At 58.8% G+C, this 22996-nt stretch overlaps 3 protein-coding genes across 9 annotated transcripts; all 3 read right to left on the reverse strand.

Moving 5' to 3' along the window:
• Positions 1-3991: 3991 nt before the first annotated feature.
• RAX2 (retina and anterior neural fold homeobox 2) lies at positions 3992-9410 on the reverse strand. 2 transcript variants are annotated; one of them, XM_008498396.1, is made up of 4 exons: positions 9231-9410; positions 7876-7902; positions 6149-6399; positions 4059-4533 (listed from the first exon to the last, which is right to left on the reverse strand). In XM_008498396.1, exons 3-4 carry the CDS (start codon positions 6389-6391, stop codon positions 4090-4092), a joined length of 687 nt encoding a protein of 228 aa, XP_008496618.1. In that variant the 5' UTR covers positions 6392-6399; positions 7876-7902; positions 9231-9410; the 3' UTR covers positions 4059-4089. The 2 variants fall into 2 exon arrangements, with proteins under 2 accessions (XP_030322327.1, XP_008496618.1); XM_030466467.1 differs by lacking the exon at positions 9231-9410 and having other exon boundaries at positions 3992-4533; positions 7876-7909.
• A 4241-nt stretch (positions 9411-13651) lies between these two features.
• LOC103532642 (complexin-3-like) lies at positions 13652-15238 on the reverse strand. The gene is made up of 3 exons (XM_008498428.2): positions 14888-15238; positions 14172-14259; positions 13652-13867 (listed from the first exon to the last, which is right to left on the reverse strand). The coding sequence occupies exons 1-3, from the start codon at positions 15040-15042 to the stop codon at positions 13652-13654; spliced, it is 459 nt and encodes a 152-aa protein (XP_008496650.1). The 5' UTR covers positions 15043-15238.
• A 616-nt stretch (positions 15239-15854) lies between these two features.
• Positions 15855-22726, reverse strand: MATK (megakaryocyte-associated tyrosine kinase). 6 transcript variants are annotated; one of them, XM_030466547.1, is made up of 14 exons: positions 22553-22726; positions 20929-21025; positions 20607-20665; positions 20293-20406; positions 20021-20136; positions 19451-19670; positions 18215-18308; positions 18049-18114; positions 17794-17893; positions 17617-17701; positions 17366-17439; positions 17054-17249; positions 16643-16729; positions 15855-16517 (listed from the first exon to the last, which is right to left on the reverse strand). In XM_030466547.1, exons 3-14 carry the CDS (start codon positions 20613-20615, stop codon positions 16335-16337), a joined length of 1344 nt encoding a protein of 447 aa, XP_030322407.1. In that variant the 5' UTR covers positions 20616-20665; positions 20929-21025; positions 22553-22726; the 3' UTR covers positions 15855-16334. The 6 variants fall into 6 exon arrangements, with proteins under 6 accessions (XP_030322407.1, XP_030322404.1, XP_008496619.1 ...); XM_030466544.1 differs by having other exon boundaries at positions 20929-21028; XM_008498397.2 differs by having other exon boundaries at positions 20929-22078.
• Positions 22727-22996: the final 270 nt, after the last annotated feature.

The raw sequence follows: 22996 nt of genomic DNA on the forward strand, positions 1-22996 counted from the left end.
TGGCTGAGGCTTGAGGACCCACAGGGGAGTGTGGTGGGTTTGGAGTGAGGGATGACTTCACTGTGTCCCCTGGGGGTCTCTGGGGACCAAGCAGCCTGAGCCTGGGGGTGGGAGGTTGGGGCCAGGCTCTGGCGGTGCCATGGGGGCAGTGGGTGAAGTGAGGGCGTGCATGTGGCCCCTTGCAGTATCACCCCTATGCTTTTAGTTCCTCCTCCAGTAGCAGGGGAGTGGCAGCTGCTGGGATGCCAGGATCCCAGCTTTCCTGGGCTGCATGGTAAATTATAGAATTGGTTGGAAAAGACTTTTCAGTCACTGAGTCCAATTGTTAATCCAGTACTGCCAAGGGCACTACCAACTCATGTCCCCTGGCACCACATTTTCATGGCTTTGAAATCTCTCCAGGGATGGGACTCCACCACTTCCATGGGCAGCCTGGGACAGGGCCTGACAACCCATTGTAAGTGGAGAAATTGTTCCCAAACTCCAATCTAAACCTGCACACACCCAGGAGCTGATGGGGCTCATGCTGGGCTGTACCCACTGTGCCTGTCCTGCAGCTTGCCACCCCCTAATGAGTCCAGACCCCCCCGAACCAGCAGCAAGTGAGCAGAGGGTCACCCAAGTCCCTGCCCTCCATCTTGGAGCCCCCCGGATCTGGTGAGCATTGCACCCGGGAGTGTCAGTGGAGTGGGACCCAGGGGGAGGAGAGAACCCATCCCCAGGTGCAGCCCTTGCCCAGAGTGATTCCTGCCATGCTTCCCTCACTGCCAGAGCCTTTCCTGGGGACAAGGGGAGCTGAGGCAGGTCCCAGCCCCAAGACCCCCATTTCCACTCCCCTAAAACCTGCAGGTCTCCTGCTGGTGACCTGGCAAGGTTCATCCTGGCTCCAGAGCCACTGCCTGGTGGCCATGTGATGTTGAGGGAGCTACTGCCTGTCCCCGGGGTCTCTGCCAGAAGGAGAGGTGTCCATGGGCTCAGCCATCTAAGATGGGCCCTATTCTTCATGTCCCCTAAAGGGACAGGGAAGGTGACAGGGAATATCCCCTCTTTCCAATGTCCCACCCACATCCCTGTCCTGGGGCCAAACTAGCGTGTCCCTTGCTCCTCATCCAAGGTGATCAGGGGGTGAGTGGGTCCTCCTGTGCCTCTGTCACATTCTTGTCCTCCAGGCATGGAGGGGGAATGTGTCATTCCTGGCCAGATCCCAGCAGGAACCTCCCCAGAGAGGAGGGATGGTACCAGTGCCACATGTCAGGACACTGTCAGGATGCCCTGTGTCCCTGGGCGCTGCCAGTCCCACATCCCAGCTGAGTGCCAGCCACGTATGCCAGGACAGCCCTGTACCCCACAGCTCAGGTGGCACAAGGTGTTGCAGTGGGGCAGGGTTGGGCTTCTTCAGGCCGAGGAGAAATAGAGAGAAATAAGCAGATTAAGGGGCAAATCCCACAGGAGAGGATTAGAAGGGGTGGGCGGGGGGAGAGCCTGAGGGCTTCTGCTCTGCTGTGAGGGGCTGGGAGAAACACCTTGTTCATTAAGCATGTCCTAGTAGCATCCAGTCCTCCCAGTACAACCCCAGGCATGGGGCTGTGCTGGCCCACTTGGGCAGCAAATGATTTCAGTATAGAATTGTTATTTAGCGGGGAAAAAATGCCTTTTTCCTTGGGTTTCTCACAGCATGTCCCCATTTGCAGATGCCTGCAAATGAGGCAGGGCATGGTCCACTGGGTCCCAACCAGGACCAGGGGGGGAAAAGCCCCACTAAAGAAGGACAGACACATGGCTTTGCAGTCCTGTGTTTAAATTGCATTTTTTGGGGGCCAGAAACGTTGCCTGTTTCTGCATGAAGTGCCGTGAGGCACTGTGGCACCCACAGGTTGGAAGGGCCAACAGATCCCTGCCGTGAGGGTACCCCAACATCCCCGGCCACCACTCCGGGGATGCCCATGCAAATTAGCTCGTTTAAATAACTCACATAACCCCCCCAAACCCAGGCAGCAGGGGAGATGCATCCTCCTCCTACAGCCTCTCCGTGCCCTTGATTTCAGGCGGCGGTTGCAGGATCGGAGGGGAGGGAGGGAGCATCCTCATCCCAATTAGGCTCTGACCAAAGGGACCAGGGGGTGCCGAGCCCCCCGCTCTCCACGCCAGTCGGCCTTTGTTGGTGCTCGGGAGGCCGAGGGGTGCCCCGGGCTGGCGCCAGCCTTGGCCATTATGTCATGTGAAAAGCGCAGCTCCCATTGAGCGTGTCCCGTCCCCTGGATCAAACCCCATTACTTCCGCGGCCTTTGCTTCATTATTTCCCCGCCCGAGAAGGCCTCAGCCGGGGCCGCCTCACCTCAACCCCGGCCCATTAGCCAGGCTGGGGAGCCTGGGGAGCATCGATTATGCGTTTAATGGGTTGTTAAAGGTTTAATTGTCACTAACGAAGCAGACGAGCAGCAGCAGCAGCCGGGGAACGAGGGACAAGGAGAAGGGTCTTGCTGGGGTCAGTGCCTGGTGGCAGCCTGGCCAGTCCTGCCTGACCCCAGGGCTGGGAGGACGTCAGTGTCCAGTCCTGGAGCTGCTGGATTGGGGTGAGAGCCCCCCCGAGTGGGGGCAATGTCTGGATGTGCCGGTGCTGAGCGGGGTCTGGCCCCTGCAGGCACATGGTGGGCAGAGCCCCAGTTTGTGACAGTTGTTGGGTCCAAAGGGGGAAAATATTCTGGGGAAACATCTCCTTTTGGTGGGGGGAGAGTCAGTGTTCTCCTCACTTCCTCAATGACACAGGGCAACCCAGAGGCTGGGTCACCCCAGGGACCCAGAGCACTCCGGGACACTCCAGGGTCCCAGGGTACCTGCTGACCCAGGGATGAACCCTCTCTCTCCCCATCTTGGCTGTGCTCCAGCACCTCAAAGCCACCGCAGGCTCCACCACCTCAGCTAGGCCTGTGCTGACTCTGCCACCATCAAGGTGCTGCTGGCTGCATCCCGAGTCCTGGTAGGCGGGAAGGATGGAGTCCCCTGGGGCTGCAGGGCCATGCTGGGAACCCAGGGATGTGACCTTTTGTGACCACCACTCTGCTCCCACCTGGCAGGACCTAACAGCAATGGCTGCAGTGGCCTTGGCATCCCTCCTCTGCCCCTGGGCTCCCCACCAGCCTCTCCTATTCTCAATCCCTCCCGGGGGCCACGGGGGTCCCACTGCCGCCCACCCTCCCACTGGCAGCTTTGTGCTGACAACATGTGGCCAGGCGAGCACTGCTGGGGAGCAATTAGGGCAGGGGGGGTGTAAGGCACAGCCCCCGAGGGGTGGCTGAGCAGATGCCCCTCGCTGAGCCACCCACGCCGAGGACAAGGTGTGGCACAAAGCCATTCCCAGCCCGCAGCTGGAGACACATGGGTCACCCCTGCCTGGATCCAACACCGCCCGCACGCAACAGCCCCAGGGAGCCGGGCAAGAGGACAACGCTCCTGCACTGCCCCAGAAAAATCCTTCCCAGGAGAGGCTCTGCAGCCCCAGCATGCAACCGAGCGGCTCCACTGAGCAGCAGCATGGCAGGCAGGGCCCAGCAGGGCCCGATGCCAACAGGCAGCAGCCGTTCAGCTCATCTCTTTACTCACGGTACAGGTGGCTTCTCCGCACTGACGCATCCACCGGCACAACCGGCGACGCGCCCCGACGCAGCTCAAAAATCCCCCAGAGTGCTCCCTACAAAACTAGAGCTTTCCTGTTTAGTTTTGTGTAAATCTGCAACATTAAAAAAAAAAACCAAAACCAACAAAAATCCATAGGAAGGGGTATGGGGAAAGGAGGTGTCTGACCAGGGGTGGTGGGTGGCCCCATGGCACAGACAGATGCCTGAGCCTTGGATGATACCTCAGTAGGGCAGAGGGGCCGTGGGTGGCTGCCAGGGTGCCCCCCGGCGATGGGGTCTCACCAGCACCCTGGCTCACTCCTCTGCCACCTGATGGGGGGAAGATGCAGCCCAGCATCCCTGACCCACACCAGCTTTGGTCCTGCTGAGCATCCCACCTATCACCCCCTCACCTGCCCCGGGGCCAATGCTGGGGCAAGAGTCAGGGACCAGCGGGGCCAGAGGGGGATGTTCATCAAATGGGCTGCCAGGTCTTGTCGATGGTCTGAATGTGCTCCTTGGCCTTCATGCGGAGGGAGGCAATGCTGGAGCTCCTCTGGTCCACCTCCTCCAGTGGATACTTGTCCACAAAGGTGGTGCCACACTGGTAGGGTGCGGGGGCCATGGGCTGCATGCCCTGCCCCATTGGTGGAGGAGTGTTGAGGAAGGAGTGCCCACCATAGGGGGGCTGCAGGGCCTGGGGGGCTCCCATGAAGCCAGGGATGCTGTGGACCGTGGTGGCACCGGAGATGGGGGACGTCAGCCACGGGTCAAGCGGGAGGGAGTTGCTCATGGGGCCCACGTTGGGTGTCATGGGGGGCCGGTTGAAAGAGAGCACGGGGGTGTCGTGGAGCTTCATGGAGCTGGCTTCCATCTTCTCCTGCCGCCTCCACTTAGCTCGTCGGTTCTGGAACCAGACCTGTGAAGGGAGAGCCAGGGTGAGCCCCACTGTGCCCAGCCTGTCCCTCTCAGCATGGCCCACATGCTGTGCCCCATGCAGGGTCCCCATTGTGCTGTGCCCTGTAAGGATGCCTCATCACCACACAGGGTGCTTCAGGGGGAATATGCCAAATGGAGTGTCCCATCCTGTGTGGGATGCCCTGTGTCTCATGTCCCATGAGAGGTGCCTTACAGGGCTCCAGCAGTCCCTGACACATTGTACGCCTTTGTCAAATCTCTCCTGCAAACCTCAGACCTCGAGGGCGTCTCTGAAGGCATGGAAAGTGTCATCACCCAGCCTCAGTGCACTTGCAAACACCTGATACTTGATGGGAAGACACACCCTAGACCTGCCAGCACCCATACAGCCTCAGTATTATGTTATCTGGTCTCCAAAAGCCCCTGGGTAAAGCCTTTAAAAGCCAAATTGCTGTGGTTGCACCAAAAGCCAGCAGAAGCAAGAGGGACTTTCAATCCAAGGCCAGTGGTGACATCTCATTGGTCCCTGTGTCCCCAGAGCCCCCAGCAGCAGGGGATGCAAAGGAGGAGTAAAGATGAGCTGCTGGGCTGAGAAGAGGATGTCCTCCTTAGGATGGTCACAGTCACTGGTGGACACTAAGCTATACTGGTGCAAACTTTGTGTCCAGAGAAGGGCAACTGAGCTGGGGAAGGGTCTGGAGCAGAAGTCTGCCCAGGAGCAGCTGAGGGCCCTGGGGGTGTTGATCCTGGAGCAGAGGAGGCTGAGGGGAGACCTTGTGGCTCTCTGCAACCCCCTGAGAGGAGGTTGGAGCCAGGGGGGGTTGGGCCCCGCTCCCAAGGAACAAGGGATGGGACAAGAGGAAACGGCACCAGGGAAGGTTTCTGTTGGAGCTGGGGAACAATTTCTGCCTGGAAAGGGTTGTCAGGGCCTGGCCCAGGCTGCCCAGGGCAGGGCTGGAGTCCCCGTCCCTGGAGGGGTTTCCAAGCCGCTGAGGGTCATGGGTTAGTGATGGCCTTGGCAGTGCTGGGGTAATGGTTGGACTTGACTTGGTCTTCTCCAACCAAAACCATTCTATGAGTCTGTGAAAATGTAATGGTCAGCATCAGTATATGAAGATTCCATTGAGATTAACCCTTCCAGCCCCACCACGCCCCTGGAACTGCCCTGCTCTAGCATGCATAAAACCCCCAAATCCATGAGGATCTTGTGCTTTCCTGGCCCTGAAGCATTGGAAATGGTCACGAGTGGCTGAAGTTTGGCTGCTTTCCCATGGGATCAGCTGAAGGGATGGGAACAGCGATCAGCAGCAGGGAAAAAGAAGTATCTCTAAAAAACATCTCCATGCCCAAACAGAGCATGTGGACTGGAACCTCAGGGGGAGCAAGGCTCAGCCATTAAATCCCCTCCCTGTTTTTCACAGGAACAGCTGCTTCTGTGGAGATGCTGTTCTGGCCTTGGGCTGTGTGGGAACCGAGGCACGGTGCGAGGCGGTGGCAGTGGAGCTGGGAGCAGTTGAAAAGCTCTCCAATATTTACTCTTCGGCCCCAGTGTGTTCCCTCTGCCACCACCCAAGGGACAAGTCCAGGGTGCTGGTGCCACTGGGCATACTCCCTACCTGCACGCGGACCTCCGGCAGGTTGACCTTCATGGCCAGCTCCTCACGGCTGTAGACATCAGGGTAGTGGGACTTCTCGAAGGCTCGCTCCAGCTCGTGCAGTTGGTAGGTGGTGAAGGTGGTGCGGTTCCTCCGGTGCTTCTTCTTGGGCTGCTCCTCCTCGGGGGTGGCCACCGGGGTGTCCTCGCTGTCCCCCAGCTTCCGCAGCTCCCCCAGGTTCCCCTCGCACTTATTCAGGAACATGTTGGCACCTGCGTGGGGACCATGGGGATCAGCTGTGGGGGAGAACACCAGAACCCCCTGTGATCCCTGGCCAGGGATGGATGGACAATGGATGGGAGGACAGGGTGGCCCCAGAAACAGGTTATGCAAAGGTGTAATCCTCTCTCCTGCATTATCCCAGGGCCGTGGCCGGGGGCTGACGGGGCTAGCACCAAGGGGATCAGGCCAGGAGAGCTCCCTCCATCCAGCTCAGTTCCACCTCCAGCCCAGCTCCAGCTTCAGCTCCTCTTCCCCAGTGTCTGCAAGTCCTGAGCTGCTGAAGGACCCAATGTTGGTCCCCAGGTGTGACCTGGTGCCACCCCCTGGCTAATAACCTTTTCTCTGCGTGCTCAGAGGTGCTTTCAACCCTTGCAACATTTCATCTTTAAGCTTTTTATCTGGCATCTGAAATCTTCCTGCATTGTTTGTTGGGGATTAAGGGCCCCTTTCTACAACAAGGATGTGGGAAAACATGGAATGGGAGCAAAAAGCACAATCCTGGGTCACTTCTGCAGCAGGAAAGGTGCCACCTGGTGCCACCAGCAAAAATCCAGCCAATGTAGGCTGGGATTGGGTGCAGGGTGGGAAAAGGATTATTGGTTAACTTTGGGAGGGAATAACCAGGGGTCCCAAGGGGGGCAGGGGGTGGGTGATGCTCAGGTTCTGTATAGAGGGGACTGCACACAGTGGGGCAGCACTGGTGTGTGCAGCATGTGTCTGTGTGGGCACAAGGATGTGCATGTCGTGGTGTGGCACGGGGGGACGCATGAAGTGTGTGCAGAGGAGGTGGGGGGGGTGTGCAGGGGCGGTGTGCTGTGTCCCACGTGTGCAGTGTGTGCAGTGCAATGTTTGCAGTGTGCAGTGTGTGTGCAGCATGCACAGGTCACAGAAGGTTTGCAAGGAGTGTAGGGTGTGTAGGCACAGCACAAGTCTGTGCACAGCAGCTGGGGGGATGCAGTGCCAGCACTGTGTGTGCAGTGTCTGTGCAGTGCATGCAGTAGTCTCCCGCGGAGTGCTCCCAGTGTGTGCAGTGAACAGGCCTTGCAGTGCAGGGCAGTGCAGGCGTGCAGCATGTGCAGTGTCTTAATGTACAGCATGTGCAGCGCAGGCTGTTTGCAGGGTGTGTTGCACACACAGTGGGCGCAGTGCATGCACAGGGCTGTGTGCAGTGTGTGCTGTGCCTGTGCAGTGTGTGTGGTGCTGGTTGCTGCTGGTCTCCCTGGGTGCCTGTGTCCTGTCCTGGGGTGCTCTGTCCCCCTGGGGGCTTGGGCTCTGCTGCCAGGGATGGGGCTGCAGCTTGGGATGTGTGGGGAGGGGGCTTTACGGAGGGGGGGGCTGGGTACTGCCCCAAGGGTGGGGGGTGCTGGGAGGAGCAGGGGCCCCGTTGTCACCATGTGAGTTTCGTGGCACCTCCTGGAGTTATGGGGAGGGGATGGGGTTCCCCCTGTCCTCCCGCTCTCACTCACCCGCTTCTCATTTGCGCAGTTCTGCACCTACAAGAAGAAGGGAGAGGGGGGTGAGCACCTGGAGCACCCAGAGCCCCCACCTGGGGCACAGACCCCTGGGGGACGCAGCACCCCAACAGAGCCCCTTTGCTGCCCTGTCTTGTCCAGGCCCTATGGAGCAGCGGGGACCTGGGGAGGGTGAAGGGCTGCGGGGATGGAAGTGGGTGCGGTGGGAACTGGGGGGGCTGGGGATGAGATGGGGCAAACAGGAGGAGAGAAAAGGTGGGGCAGGGGTGGGGAACAGGGGCAAGGTGCAGTGATGGAGGTCAGGGCCAGGGCTGGGAAAGCCCCAGTCGCCCACTACCCCTCCTGTGATCCCATCAGACAGCAAAGGAGGGTAAAACCCCCTGGGGAGGAAACCAGAGCGTGGGGCAGGAACAGCAAAATAACCAGGAACCATTCGGCAGCAGGAGGGGGTGCAAGGATCAGGCCCCCACCCTACTCCACCGTGGCCTGGCCAGGGTCATGACTGTCCCTGGGGGAACATGTATGGGGGGGACCCCAGCAGGGTTGGGCTGGGGACATCAGCACCAGCCACCTGATAGTCCCTGTCCTCCAGGGCAGACCCTGTGGAGCCCTGAGCCTGTGCTTCTGCATTTTGGGAACCCTGCCCAGGTCCAAACAGCACTGAGGGGGCAGGGGGGCACCCCCTGCCCTAAAACTGGGCAGCACTAAGGGGGTGCAGGGGGGGACCCACTTCCCTGCTCCTCTCCGGCATCCTCCTGTGGCCGCTGTCATCCCAGCAGCAATTTTTGGGTTTAAGCCCTTAAGCTTTAAAACTGCTGGACTGAAACCTCAGGAGGGTTCCCCCAACCCTGACACACAACTCCCCAGCCTGTGGATTGCCTGTGGGGGATGCCAGCCCCTCTCTGGGTGGGTGGGGTGCATGTCATTGAAGACACCCAAAAAGGCAACAGAACTCATGTCCAGCTCTGTGCTGGGGGTAGGGGTGGGAAATCACTTCTCTGGTGCCAGAAAGCAACAGAGCATGAGTGAGGATGCAGGGGGACAGCCAAGGGACAGCCCTGGCTTTTTCTGGGTCCCATTTTTTTGCCTTCCAAAGCCCATCTGGGTGCCAGGATGTGGCTCCTGGGCTGCGGCAGCCTGGGGTGGGCTGCCTGAGGTGGGCGGTGGGAGCATGGGTGACTCCAACCCTTCAGCCCCACTGTAAATGGGTACCAGTGATCCTGACAGGCACCCAGTCCTCCAGCCCCAAGGAAGGGTGCCAGCCCCAGGTGCACACCAGGGACACCCCTTCCCTTTTTCAGCATCTTCCCCCCAGCTCTTCCTCCCGAATCAGAATAAAACGTTGTTACCTGCTGGGCCCAACTCAGCTTTTCCAGGAGTATTTAACTTTGCCGGTCCCTCCTGGGAACCAAACAAGCGGCTCAACCTCACCAATCTCGCAGCTTTGGCAGCCAAAGTTGCCTCTAGTCTTCTTATTTGTCACAGAATCGCCGTGCTAAGGCTCGGGAGAATCTTTATTTAGTGTTGCAGATGTCACCAAGGCCCCGCAGATTGGAAATGAGTCCAAAGGATTAAGACGAGGTTATTAATTGGAGGCCTTCCCCTTTAAGAATGATTGACAGTTACTTTCTGGACAAGTAATTGCTCTAAATGTCCCCCCAGCACGGGTCCGGGGGGGCGGCGGCGGACAAAGCCCCGAACTGCCTTCCCCACTCAGATTGTCTCCCCACAAAGGCGTCCTGCTGGAGTTTGCCTTGTAATCCCCTCATTACGGGTGAGGAAAAAGAATTAGAAACAGGGGGAGCGGAGAAGAAAGGCTGGGGAGATGCAGGGGGAGGGGGGAGGATTTCCTTAGGCTGCAGAGGCTCTGCCCCGGGGATGGGGTCCTGGGGTGGGCACCCCAAGCCTGGGCAGGATGGATATGCTGCAGGGGTGGATGTCATCCCCCCAGATGGGGATGGGGAGCCTGGAGGTGGCCCCAGGGATGGTGTGTGTGGCTCTACAGGCTCCTGGTGATGCTGCCTGCAGAGTCCAGGGATGGGGACAGGGTGTGGGGACAAGTGTGACAGCCAGTGAGGGGCACGGGGAGTGGGGACAAGGGTAGGGACCAGCCATGGGGTCCATCTGTGAAGAGCAAGCATGGGGACTGGGCAGGGGGTCTGGGGACCTGCTGTGAGGTCTGGGTGTGGGGACCAGGTGTGAGGACTGGATGGAGGGATCAGCCATGAGGATCAGGCACTCTAAACAGCCCTGGGGACCTGGTATGGACACCTTGCTGGGGAACACCCATGGGGATCAGGGGTAGGGACCAGGCAGGGGGACACAGAGCAGAAGTGTGGAGCAGCCATGGGGAAGGCACTGGGCACCCCCCATCAGATCAGACGTGGGGAGAATTCCTGGACATGGGTCTGGGCATAAGGACCAGTCATGGGTCCTCCTCCCTGTGGAGACCAGCTGTGGGGTCCAGCCAGGGGGACCATCCCTGGGGGCTGCCCGTGGGTCCTGGCTGTGGAGCTGTGGGGCAGCAGACCTGGGGGGCAGGATTGCCATTCCTCTCCTTCCCCCTTCCACTTCTGCCCTGGGAGCCCTGGCCTAGGGAACCACAGGAACATCACGGTGGAAGTCCTGGGGTGCTCTGGGTGCCCAGATTCCCCCCAGTCACACTGTGGGGGGTTTGCCCTTTTCTTTCCTTGCTAACTTTTACTTTCACCCAAAAGCCACTTCCTGCACCCTGCGACTGCTGGAGCCCCTGTCACCACCTTGGCTTCCTCCCACTCCCTTCCTCCCCTCACCACAGTTCCCCTTTTGGATGGCAAATGTCACTGAGGTTTTGGGACCATCCCAATCGTGCCGTGTGGCTGCTGGTCCCATGTGGGTCTGTGCTCTCCCCCCAGAGCTGCTGCTGTAGGACCTCCAAGCCAACTCTGCAGCCTGGTTTGGGTCCCTCCCTGCTGATGTTGTTCTGGGGACAGTGTGACACTGTCTCGGGGATGGAATGCCACCCCCCGGGGGACAGCATGCCATCACCCAGGGACAAGCTGTGCTCACACCAGGGATGATGTGACATGCCCCTGGGGGCGGTGCAACTTCTGGGGAGGGGGTGACACGCCAAGGCCATACAGCACTGCTAGCACCCCACAGCATGGGTGTGCCAAGTCCCTTCAGGGGGGATTCAGGGACATCCCTGGGTGCAGAGACAGCATGTGGGGCTGGGGATGCAAACGGGCACCTGAACCTGCCCGTTTCACTCCTGCCCATGCTGACTACTGCAGCAGGCACAGGATTTGGGTGGCCTCACTGCTTGGGTGGCCCTTGGCAGCATCTCCCGGGGCTCCTCATCCCTGGGGGACACAGAGGGTGCTAGGGGGGATGGAACCCCTAGTGCCAAGGTGCCAGGGCTGTGGTTAGGAGCAAGGGCTGCCTGGCTCTGGCATTGCCGGTGGCGTGCCCAGAGCCCGCTGACTGCCTTAAGGTGTTGGCTCGCCTGGGAGGGGCGGGGGGGTCAGCAGGCTTATTTGCCAAATAATTATAATTGCCTTTTAGGAGCAGATAGCAAATTGATTTGCTTCCTCGTCCAAGGCCTGTAATCACTTCATCACTTTAAAATATTAATGCTATACTTCTTTGCTAGTTTCCCAATTACCCTAATTGAAGGCAAATTGGTTAAGAAGGTGCAATGCAGAGTATCAGGGGGTTTAGTTCACTCAAATGACAGTTTTAAACCTCCCTAATCCTATTAGTGGGCAAAGCTGCTAACGCTTAGAGACGCTGCGTCAGCTTACCGGGGCAGTGGGGCCGGAGGCGGGGGTCGGGGCGGGGGGCGGCCGGGGGCCACCAGCATCACGTGACCAGCTCGGCTGGGGATTTATCACTTTTTTAGTTCATTAAGAGGCCTTGGGCAGGCGGGGAGGCAGCAGGGGTGACCCAAAAGGGTGCTGAGAGGGAGGCAGGTGGCAGGGTGGGAAGGGTAGGGGGGGGCAGGATGATTAACCAAGGAGACCTGGCAGAGGGTCCTGACCCGAATCCCAGTTGGCTCTGGGAGCCCCCATGCAGCCCCACTGGGAGCACTGGGAGCCAGGTTGCCTGTCAGGGTGGGTGGGACTGTGGTGCAAAGAGGAGATGAAGGAGCCAGCTGTGACAAGGCTCCTTGGGGACCTGGGTGCCACTGTCTCAGTGCTGGCACTTGGTGTCACACCCCAGCTCTGGGAAAGGTGAGGACATGGGGTAGGAATGGGGCTGCACTGGGTGCCATGGCTGCTGCCACCCCATTGGGGACCTGGCTGTGGGACCAGTGGGGACACAGACAGCCCCATCCCGTTCAACAGGGGTGGATTTTTGTGCTCAGACAGGAGGTTTTGTGAGTGCTCAAGAACGGTTGGATGGCAGGGATGGTGGGGATGGCAGAGATAGGAGGAACAGTGGGGATGGAAGACATGGTGGGAGATGGCTGGGAAGGTGGGGATGACAGGGATGGTGGAGATGACAAGAATGGCAGGGATGGAGGGAATGGCAGTTTCAATGAGGCCACCAAACTTGACAAGGCTTCCAGATGCCAAGCCCTTGTGCTTGGCACATGCTCCATGGGATGCTACAGCAGTCACCAGCCCCTTGCCTGGTACCTGGAGGATCACATCCCTGGAGTGGGCACCCAGCACCTTGTACACACAGAGATCTCCTTGCTGGGCCTCCTGCAGCTCTGGGTACTCCAGCCAGGGGTGGCTGAGACCTGTGGCGCTTGTGACAGTGACAAGCTTGGTGGCACAGCTCCCAGCCCACCTGCACTGGATCTGACCACCTCCTCCCAGCCCTGCAGGCCTGGGCGTGGGCAGCCCAGGGCAGGACCATCCCTCAGTCCTTTCCGGAGCAGATGGCCCCAGCGTGGGGAGGACCGAGGCGGCTCAGCGCGTCCTTTCTTTCATGCAAACACAGCGGGACACTCCGGGCGCTCCTGCTCCGGCAGGGAGGTGCCGCTGGGGCCGGAGCTGGCAGTCATTTTACGAGGGTTCAGCTAGCTTAGTCCTCGGGGACAGGCGACTCAGGCAGATTAGACCTCACTAAAATAGGCAGGTATTAGTGATCTCAGCAGCCCTCAGCCTTCCGGCACAACGGCGTTTAAGCCAGTGCTGCTGCTGACCGCCTGGGAGCAAGTCCCTGGAGGGGCAAGAGGCAGCGGGGCATCCCCTCGGCTGCCTGTGCTGCCGGAGGAATGTGTGAAATGCTGCCACACCTCCCACCGGTGTTGCCTCCAGGGGAGCGGACAAAGGGTCCTGCTGGGCCCTGCGTGCCTCTGCAGTGCAGCTGTGCTTGGGGGCTGCTGCAGCTGGGGAGAACAGACCCGGTGGCCAAGTGTAAGGGTCCGGATGCTGGCTTGGGTGCAGGTGGGGCAGCCCTGCTGAGGGGTCATCCGATCCTCCCCCTCCTCCCAGGACAGGGCTGGTTCAGGTAAGGGGTACAGCAGGAAGACCAGGCTGGTGCTGGCCAATGTCACGTTTATTGAACCAAACAGTGCATGAGGCCTTGGGGGTGGTTCCTGGAGGTGATGAAGCATCAGAGGCCACCACCTGCCCTGTCTGGGGGCTCACACCAGGGGCACTACGAGCAGGGGCTTGGCAAACACAGTTGGAGGAGACCCAGGTGTCCTGCATCCCACCACCCACCCAACATGCCCCAGGAAAGCAACAGGGAATGGTTTGGGGGGAGTCTCCTGTAATGGCACCCACAACAACCACATCCCCCTAGCTGTCCCCCTCCAGCGGGGTGGGCAGTGATGCTACATCAGGGCACACTTCTCCTTCACCTCATCTACAGTGCCCAGTGCGCGGTCCCGCAGCGCTGGGAGGTCCAGCTCCAGTTCCAGCTTCGGTAGGAAGCCAAAGGCTCCGGCATCACCATCCTCCTCCTCCTCATTGTGCACTACGGCCGCCAGCTCCTGTGGCAGCTCCACCGCCCTGCCGGCCACGTGCAGCTGAGCCTCGTCCCGCTCATCCTGCGTGGAGTGGGAGATGGAGCTGGGGGTATGGGCAGAGCTGGGGGACGGGGAAGGAGCAGGAGCCTGGGGGCAGCCGGGCACTGCGGGGACACTGCAGATGCCCGGGGTGCTGTCACTGTCCTGGATTCGGACAACTGGACAGACACTCGGGCAGGTGGATGGTGCAGATGGAGACAGCAGCCGTTTGCTGCCCTCTTCAGGAATTATTTCCAGTCCCAGGGGAAGCTGGGCAGTCGCCAAGCCTGGGACTGTCCTGGAGGAAGGAGGGCTGGGGGAAGATCCCTGAGGTTCCACCCCTTACCTGGGGCAGGTGGTACTTGTCTCGCAGGTGCATCCGCACTGTAGCCCGTTCTGCCTTCTTCTGAGTAAAGTTCTTGTCCCGCTCGATCCTGCAGCAGTGGGTGCTTCACTGTCAACCCCCACCTCAACAAGTTCCCCCCTACACCCTCCCCAGCATCACCCTGTCCTCCCGCTGCAGTGTGCCCGTGTCAGCTCTGGTCTGGAGTTGGAGAAGGAGATGCAAAGGTCCTCAGCAGGGTTTCTATGGGGACCTGGGGGCAGGGGCCACATCCTGCCCCAGCACTCAACAGAGGTGCTAAGTGAAGGTTCTTGTTGGAGGAACTTGCTCCTCCAGCTCACCTCAGCTCCCAGAAGCTGGGCTGCCAGGTCCCCACAGCACCCAAATCCAGGGAGGTGGGACCCTAATGCAAACTCATGCTGAGTCCTGCTGCCCCTCGGCTCCCTGGGTGCTGGTCTGGCACCAGGTGCCCCCTGCTCCCAGGCACTGCCACCCAGGGGTGCCCCTTGTCACCTATGATGCACCCAGCTGCTGTCCTAGCCCTGTGCCAACACCCACCTCTTGTGCTGTGGGGAGAGGTGCCCAAGAGTGCCCACTCTGCCCCGTCCCTTCCCCAGATGCCTCCCTGTCCCACCTTGGAGACAAGCCCATGGTAGGGGGGAAGCTGGTCCTGGTCCATGGGGGACCCCAGTGAGACCCCAGCTCAGGCAAAACCTTACTTCTCCTCCACCAGCTGCCTCTGGTACTCCTCAAACTCCTCATGGGCCATGGCGTTGGGCAGCGCAGCCTCCTTGTGACCCTTGGGGGGCTCCTTGGGCGACTCCTCCGCACCCCTCCGAAAGCTCTTCAGGGCAGTTGTGAAGAATGAAGCCATGGGTGGGCAACTGGGGCAGCCCCTGGGTGCCCGTCACCACTGGGTCCTTGCCTGGGGGCAGCATCTGCAAGGTCAGCAGGAGCGGTGGCCCAGGGGCGGTGCGGATCAGGGCTGGATTACGGCATTAGGAGGGGAGGCCACAGCCACCGGGGTGGAAGGACCTTCCCACACCACTCACTGCACCCAAGGGTGCTTGGGGGGGAACGACACTGCAAGGGGAGAGCAGGGTGCTGTCCTGGAAGGGCGAAAGGGAGACGGAAGGAGCCACTCCCAGCACATCCCAGATCAGGCTGAAAGATCCCCTGGTTGCACGGACCCTGAGGAAGGGTCAGGTCCCTGTGAGCACCTGGAGCCACCCCCTTCGACACAGCTGGGTTGGAGGTGCAAGAAGCTGCTGCAGAGGAGACCCAAGCGAATTAGCCAAAAAAAACCCAATCAAAGGTCAAAGGACTGGAAGGAAGAGGAGGTGGTGGGTGGGTGCACACGCACAAACACGAATGCGTGTGGCCCTGTGCCCCTTTTAATCCCAGCTCCTCTGAGACATGGAGATTGCTTGGGAGCTGGCAGAGCCAAGGGCTTCCCGCTGCTGGAGGACGTGCCCCACGCCTGTAATCTATATGCAAGCAATTCCCATACAGACTGATTAAAAGAATAATCCCAGGCTGCACAGAGCCCAGAGGGAAGAGGGGCCGGGCTGTGTGCTGGGGGCTCCCAGGGTGGGAGCATCCTCCCCCCTCACCCCAAGGCCTTTCCCTGTGCTTTGACAGCCCCCAAGTGAGGGATAGGCCTAATTTGAGACCAGAGGCTTAAGGATGCTGTTGAACTAATTTCTTTGGTTTAATCAAAAAGCCCAAATCCGTGTGGTTTAGCTGGCTCCGCCTGGCATCCCGACGCAGGGCTGGGTGGCTGGAGCAGGGCTGTGTCAGGGTTTCATCCTCCAGTGAATGGAGATGTCCCATCCTGTCCCCTGCCACCAGGAGTGGCAGCTCAAAGGGATGGGGCTGAGTGTGGGGTGTGTGGGGCTGCTCCACCCACCCCATGGGAACCTTGTCTGGGCTGCGTGGTGGTAAGAAGGACCTGTGCCAGGATGGAGGGAGACTATAGGATGAAGGGGGCCTTTGCCTCCTCTCTGGGTGCCCTGGGGGATGACAGATCCCCCACAGCTGTTGCCCCATCTCCACTGAGAGTGGTGCCATGGACCACCTGCTGCCCAGCCAACCCATATCCCAGCCCTCCCAACCTTGGGGAGCCCAGGGGTCTTCTGGCCATGGGTCCTAGGAGCAAGACAGGGGTTAAACATCCCTCAGGTGCTTCAGCTCCTTCTGCAGCTTCTCAGTGAGTTTCTTGAAGGACGGCCTCTTGCCTGGCTCCAGCTCCCAACAGCTCTTCATCAGGGCATAGACAGTGGGTGGGCAGCCCTCGGGCGGCTCCATGCGGTACCCCTGCTCCAGAAGTTCTGTCACCTCCTTCAGGCTCTGGCAGGATGGAGAAGCCAGCTGGGACCCTCCTTCCCTGCCCTGGGCCAGGGGACAGTGGGACATCCCCATCCCACTCATGCCAGCAGGCACAGTGACCCACAGTGTCCCCCAACAGAGCTCACCAGCCTGGGATAGGGTGCTCGGCCAAAGGAGAAAGTTTCCCACAGGAGGATCCCATAGCTCCACACGTCAGACTTGGAGGAGAATTTCTGTGGTGGACAGAGGAGGGGAGACTGAAGCTGGCCAGGGTCCACACTGGGCCCCCATCTGTCCTTGAGGACAAGACAGGTGACACACAAGTCCCCTGCCACCTCCAGCTCCTCCCTTCCCATCACCCACACAGCTCTGGGTCCATTCTGCCTGAGCTGCCCCAGTTCCTGCTGTGGACCAGACACTGGTCAGGACTGGTCAAGGCCCAGGATTTGGAGCTGAATATGCCAGAAGCCACCATGGGGCAGGGGGGGGTTGGCAGGATGAGCAGGAGGAACCCAGGGGCTTCAGGAGGAACTCCCCTGCTTCCCACCAGCACTCACGTTGTGTTTCAGTGCCTCCGGGGCCGTCCACTTCACAGGCAGCAAAGTGGCATCAGAACCCTTGGGATTGACCTGGGCCAAGCCAAAATCACTCACTTTGGCCACATTCTCCTCAGAGATGAGGATGTTGCGGGCAGCCAGGTCCCTGTGCACCAGTTTCTTGGACTCCAGGTAGTCCATGCCCTGGGCCACATCCCTGCCACAGCCGAGCGAGGCAGAACACAGGGTCACCACGTGTCCCCCAGGGCTGCCCCATGGGACACGGGGCACTGGTCCCCAGCTGGAGGGAGAGAGGGAGGGAGATGGACTTACAGTGCGAACTGGAGAAGCTGCTGGGTTGAGACAAGTGCCCGGCCCCGTGTGCGCAGGAAGTTCACCAAGTTGCCCTGATGGAGGAGGAGAAAACATGTAAGGACCAAGTGGAAAAGGCTGCCCGGAGATTTTGCCTCCTGCAGGGGCTGCAGCACCCTCATCCCTCCAACTCAGACCCGTAGTGGGGATTTTGTCTCCAAATCTGAGCAGTGATGGGTCCTGCTGGCTGAGAACCAGCTGGATGCTCTCACCTTGCTCATGAACTCCATGACTATGTAGAGGCCGTTGTGCAGGATCACACCAAGTAAACACACCAGGTTTTTGTGCTGGACTTTCCTGAAATGGGAGGGGTTGGGGTGAAGGGGGGTGCTTGCTTGTCCCAGGGTCATGGGGCAGGGCTGGGCCATATCCCCCCACAGGGCACTCACGTCATGGCAGCCGTTTCACTGAGGAAGGCCTGGGCAGTCACATCACACTTGATGTTCTTCACAGCCACCTTCTGCCCCATATACTCACCCTGTAGGACATCTGGGAGTGGATGCATGGTGCCAGGATCAGCCTTACAGCTGACCCCTATGTCCCAGGCTGAGCCCCCCATCCCACAGGGCAGGGAGGGGACATCAGGGGGTGCCATTTGGGGAAGCCCCCAGCCAGTTACTCTCAAAGCCCATCTTCTCACCTACCTCCAAACTCTCCTTGCCCAATGCGGTCTCCCAGTGTGAGATTCTGCAGGTTCAGCAACCAGCCAGCTGGGTACCAGCACAAAGGGAGGTTAGAAGGGGCCACCAGCTGGGCCATGCTGCCTTGTCCCCAAAACCTGGACCATGACCCTGTCCCACCATCCCCTACCTTTGGCCAACTCCTTCTCAGCTGACTTCATCCCGGTTTTTGGTTTGGGCTTCACCAGCTTGGTGCAGATGGCTCCCTGCTCCTTCATGTAGTGCTGTCGAGGGATGGACAGATGTGCAATGTGGTGATGCCACCTCTTATCCAAAAGCTCAGGGCATGGAGCTGGGAAATGGCCACAGAACACTCCACAGGAATGCTCCCCAGGAACCCACCACCACCTTCCAGGGGCCCAGAGCCTCTCAGCAGCTTGGGCAGCACAAGCTTCCATGTTTTCCATAGCACTGTGATTCACAGCCCAGATCTCAGCCCTGCTGCTCCCTGTGCACAGCCAGGGGAAGGCCATGATGGATCAAGGTGACAAGGGACACTGCTGATCAGCCAACAGGGGTAAAAGCCCCAGAGGGGAACTGCAGCAGTCGAGGGTGGTTTTGGAGGAAGCAGAGGTGGCATCAGAGTTACAGAGTGGGGCTGGGACAGCTGAGAGGGCAACAGAGCTACTTGAAAGCAGAAGTTGTGTCTAAATGAGGAAAACATATGAGAGTGCAACTGCCCAGAGAGGAGACAGGAGCAGCTGCAAGACAGGGAAAAGATGGACCTTGAGGAGGAGTTCATGGGAGGGGAAGAGCTCACTGCTCAGGAGCCCTGCAGGGTGAGCAGGCACAGGGACTCTCAGAGGGGGGAGAAATGTGGCAGAATGCCTCAAAGCCTTGGTGGAGCACAGACCTCATTTAGGAGTGACAGAAGGTGCTGAGATCTTCATTTTCCAAACTGCTTGAAGCCTTGCTGTGGCATGAAGCACCAAATGAGCAGGGGCAGAGAGAAACCTAGCTCTAAGCAGGGTTCTGGGGTTGCTGCTGGCATGGCTGATTCATGGCAGAGGATGTCCCAAGGGCATCCCAGATCTGGCACAGGGTGCACAGAGAGATGGTGGCTGTCCCCTCTCTGGAAGTGTACAAGGCCAAGCTGGATGGGGCTTTGAGCAACCTGATCAAGTGGGAGGGGGGTTGGAAGTAGATTATGTTGCAGGTCATTTCCAACCTAAACTATCCTATGATCTGTCCATTGTACCCTAAAATGAGTAGGAATGAGTCTTTGGCAGAGATGGAGAATTATACCAGGTAAAGAAACCCATTGAAAACCAGAGGACAAAGGGACAGGGACCTGCCATGCTCTGTATGACCACTGCCCTCTGTCCAGTACTGGTCCAGACTCACTGCCCAGGGGGGTGGTTCTCACCTCGATCATGTCAATGAGGTTGGAGAAGTACTGCTGGCTGTCGATGCTGAGCGTGTTCCCCTGGTGCAGCACACGATAGTGCATCACCTCCCTGCTGAAGCTCACACACAACACGTAGTCACCAGGATGCCGGACGGACTCTCGCACCAGGAACAGCCCATCCTCAGGGGGCTGCAGCTCCTGCACTGCCTCCACCCCTGAGATCTTCCCATGGAACCAGCTAAGGAGAGGGACATTGGGGAGAGAGGTGTGGGGGCATTGCAGAGAAGGGCTGTGCCCATGGATTTCCCCAAGCTCCAACAGAAAGATGGGGAGAGCAGAGGCCCCACCAGAGCTATGTGAACTCCATTGCACAAAACCCCTCCTGTGAGGGCCATCCAAGATGGGTGAGAGCCTTTAAAGCCAGGCCCTGGCCTCAGCAAATGCCTCCATCACCAAGGCAGATGGGGTGGTGGTGGCTTTGGCAGTGCTGGGGGAACAGTTGGACTTTATTTTAAAGGTCTTGTCCCATAAAAACAATCCTATGAGCCAGTGGCTTGCTGTCCCCCCAGGTCCCCTCTCTGTACTCACGGCATGAGGCTCAGCTTGGGGTCGATATGGATGGCTCCGCGCTCCCGCACCGCGCTGCCCCCCACCAGCCCCTCCTGTCCTGTCTCGTTGTGCCTGGCACGGTACCAACCCTTGCCCTGGGGATGACAGAGTTCTCAGAGCAAGGAGAGGAAGGCAGAACCCCACTGGGAAGCAAGGGTACCTGCCTCCTGCAGCTCAGCTGATGGCTTTAGGGTCCCCTCCTCTCTGTGCCCTCCTGGCGCATCACATCCCCCAAGCACCCATGGACTCACCTCCACAGCCTCAATGATGGTGACCACGTCACCCTTGTGGAAAGCCAACTCTTGGGCCTTGGGCTTGGTGTGGTCATGTTTGGTGACACACTGAGTCCCTGGGGGCCAGTGTTTCTGCAAGGGAGGCAGAGTGACAGGGATGGTGAGAGGTGGCTTCCCTCCACCTCCCCCAGCCCTCAAGGACATCCCCCAGCCCCAGCTGAAGCCCTGGCTGGTGACAAGGGGCACTTGGACACCAGCCCCCCCACACCCCCCAGTGCTCCTGGGGGGGCATGTCACCCTGATGTCAGCACCCCTGTGGCAGCCCTGCTCACCCTGGACATGGTTGGCTGTCAAAACATCAAGGACACTTCCTGTCCCCCCCTGCTGCCACCTGCAGAAGAAGAAATCAAGGGAGCTTGTGCAGGGATGGGGCTGAGCTGGCCCCTCCCAGGTCACCACTGGATTTCAGCCCCTTTCTTCCCCCTCCGTTTTGCTGCTGAGATTTTTCCCTCTCACTTCACAGCAGACACTTTCTTTCCTTTTCTACAGAAAGGTGGAACTTCTCAGAGCTCACAACTCCCACTTTTCAGCCTTGCCAATGATGCCAGCCCATGACACCCATGTTCCACAAAGGTAAAGCTGCTTTGTGCCCACCTTGCTTGTACCAGAGACCTAGAAACTGGGAAGCTACTCCAGCAGCTTGGTGCTCCTCTCTGGTTCCGAGACCTCAGAACATCCAGGGGAGACCCAGCTTCTAGAAAAGAGACACATCTGAGGAGGGGGAGAGGTGATTTCATTCCTGCACTGGTTTTTTTGGTGCTCAGCGAACACAAGATCCTGGGCAGGGCAATGCAGAGCTGGGACCCAACTGGAAACTCTACTGTTGGCTTTTGGAAACTTCCAGTCAGAGCAGGATGATGTCTCCCTGGCTCTGCTGGGAGAGGTGTGGGGGCTCACTCAGCTCCTTGGAGCAGAGATTACAGTCTGTGCTCTATTCCTCTTTTGGAGGTGAGTCATGGTCACTCCTCTGCATCACCAGTGGTAAATCCCACTCCGTCTCCATGACGCCGAGGATCTGAGGACTGACTGTGCCAGTCCCTAACCTGACCAACAATAAAAAAACCTGTAGCTGTTGCACATTTATTAGCAGGGAGCAGTTTTACGTGTTCCAGAAGCCATCATTAGCTAGCAGAGACAACCATTCACCCACCCGTGCCACACACATTATCTTAGTGGCCTTAGAGATGCAGAGGCAGCCACTCGGGGCCCATTCCCCTGCTGTGGTGTGACTGGGTGCAGCTCACCTCACTTCCAGGATGGGTGAGAACCTCAGAACTTAAGGAGCAGGTCTGCTCCTGCTGCAAGGAGGGATGGCTGCTGGAGCCACGAAGGGTTAACAGTGGCTCTGACAGCTGGTGCTTCATGTTCTGCTGCTCCAGGACAGTAATTTCTGTTGGAAAGCAGCAACTGCTTGCTGAGACTTCCTCCTGGGTGCAGACAGCTGGTGGTGTTTGGAAGAGACAGACCCACCCTGAGCACCCAAGGGCCCAATTTCTCTTCTGTCCAGCTGGCACTTGAAGGGCAGCACACGCATCCCCACACAGATACCTCTGCTGGCAGAGCCTGGTGACCAGGCAGTGCCTCCACCCAGCCACCAGTGGGCAATCATGGTGAATCACCTTCCTCCCACTGCCACTGACATACCTTCTCCTAAAGCAACCATTTGTTCTTGGAGATGTTTGTTCCATGCAGTTCCCATCCCTGGAATGAACGCTCCCACAGGCAGGATGTGTGGACAGAAAGCCTGGGAGGAGATATTTGCCCTCCTCTTTGTTTTGGAACTCTTCTACACTTTCGAAAAATTTGGTTAACCTGAATATTTGCAATGAGGATGAGAAATACAGAAGCAAGGGAGGGTTTGGTGGAGCCATCCCAAACCTGAGAGTTCAGGCTTGTTTCCAGGGCACAATTTCCCCAGCTGAGGAGCTGCAAGGACACAACAGCACAGTGGGGACACACTGCACCTCCCCACTGACACAGGAGCTCTGGACACACCTTTCAGTAACGACCTGGAGAACATTTTATACAAATACCTGGTGGCACCAAGGGGCACTTGGACAAACGGCAAGCAATTCTGCTGGAATATCTGCCCATTTTCCCCACTGACCATATAGTTCTTAACGCTGCAGCACCAGGTGCAGCTGCCCTCTCCACCAAGAGAGCAGAGGTGACAACATGTCACCCGCCCTCAGTGCCTCTGACAGACCCTTGCACTCACCTCCCAGCACTGTCCCTGCAGGGCCTTGGGGGAAACGATGTCTTCAGGCAGCTCACAGCCAAGCCTGGCCTCAGATTCCCGAATTCCTGGATGGTAAATTCTCTTCAATATGGAGCACCAGGGTTTTCTTTTGAAGGGCAAGCTCCCAGCAAGAGCTACTGCGTTATTTCCTGATTTCTCTTGTGGTAAGGGCTGCAGCACCCCTGAGGTCCTAGTGCCTGCTGCCTGCACTGTCAAACATTAATCAGAGGTGACTCATTATTTGACAACACTTAGAACCACTTTTACCCTTGGAGGGCACAAACACACACCCCTGCTAGAAATGAACTGGAGATAATCAGATGCTACATCCTGCAGCACTCACAGGAAACTAAGGATCCACTGGAAACAGAGATTTGCTGCTGCCACCTCGAGTGCCATCATGAGGCAGAGACCTGAGGAGTG

This window comes from Calypte anna, chromosome 28, assembly GCF_003957555.1.
Source record: "Calypte anna isolate BGI_N300 chromosome 28, bCalAnn1_v1.p, whole genome shotgun sequence".
In the NCBI taxonomy this organism is placed as follows: Eukaryota; Metazoa; Chordata; class Aves; order Apodiformes; family Trochilidae; genus Calypte; species Calypte anna.

Excerpts from the sequence above, each read along its gene's own strand:
- RAX2 (XM_030466467.1), bottom strand. The coding sequence starts at position 6,391 with ATGTTCCTGAATAAGTGCGAGGGGAACCTGGGGGAGCTGCGGAAGCTG. Across the intron at positions 4,534-6,148 it reads TGCCGGAGGTCCGCGTGCAG|GTCTGGTTCCAGAACCGACG; the intron begins GTAGGGAGTATG and ends CTCCCTTCACAG.
- LOC103532642 (XM_008498428.2), bottom strand. The coding sequence starts at position 15,042 with ATGGCTTCATTCTTCACAACTGCCCTGAAGAGCTTTCGGAGGGGTGCG. Across the intron at positions 14,260-14,887 it reads AGGCAGCTGGTGGAGGAGAA|GATCGAGCGGGACAAGAACT; the intron begins GTAAGGTTTTGC and ends CCACTGCTGCAG. Across the intron at positions 13,868-14,171 it reads ACAAGTACCACCTGCCCCAG|GATGAGCGGGACGAGGCTCA; the intron begins GTAAGGGGTGGA and ends CACTCCACGCAG.
- MATK (XM_030466547.1), bottom strand. Across the intron at positions 20,137-20,292 it reads CCATCATTGAGGCTGTGGAG|GGCAAGGGTTGGTACCGTGC; the intron begins GTGAGTCCATGG and ends TGTCATCCCCAG. Across the intron at positions 18,115-18,214 it reads TGAGAAGGAGTTGGCCAAAG|CTGGCTGGTTGCTGAACCTG; the intron begins GTAGGGGATGGT and ends GCTGGTACCCAG.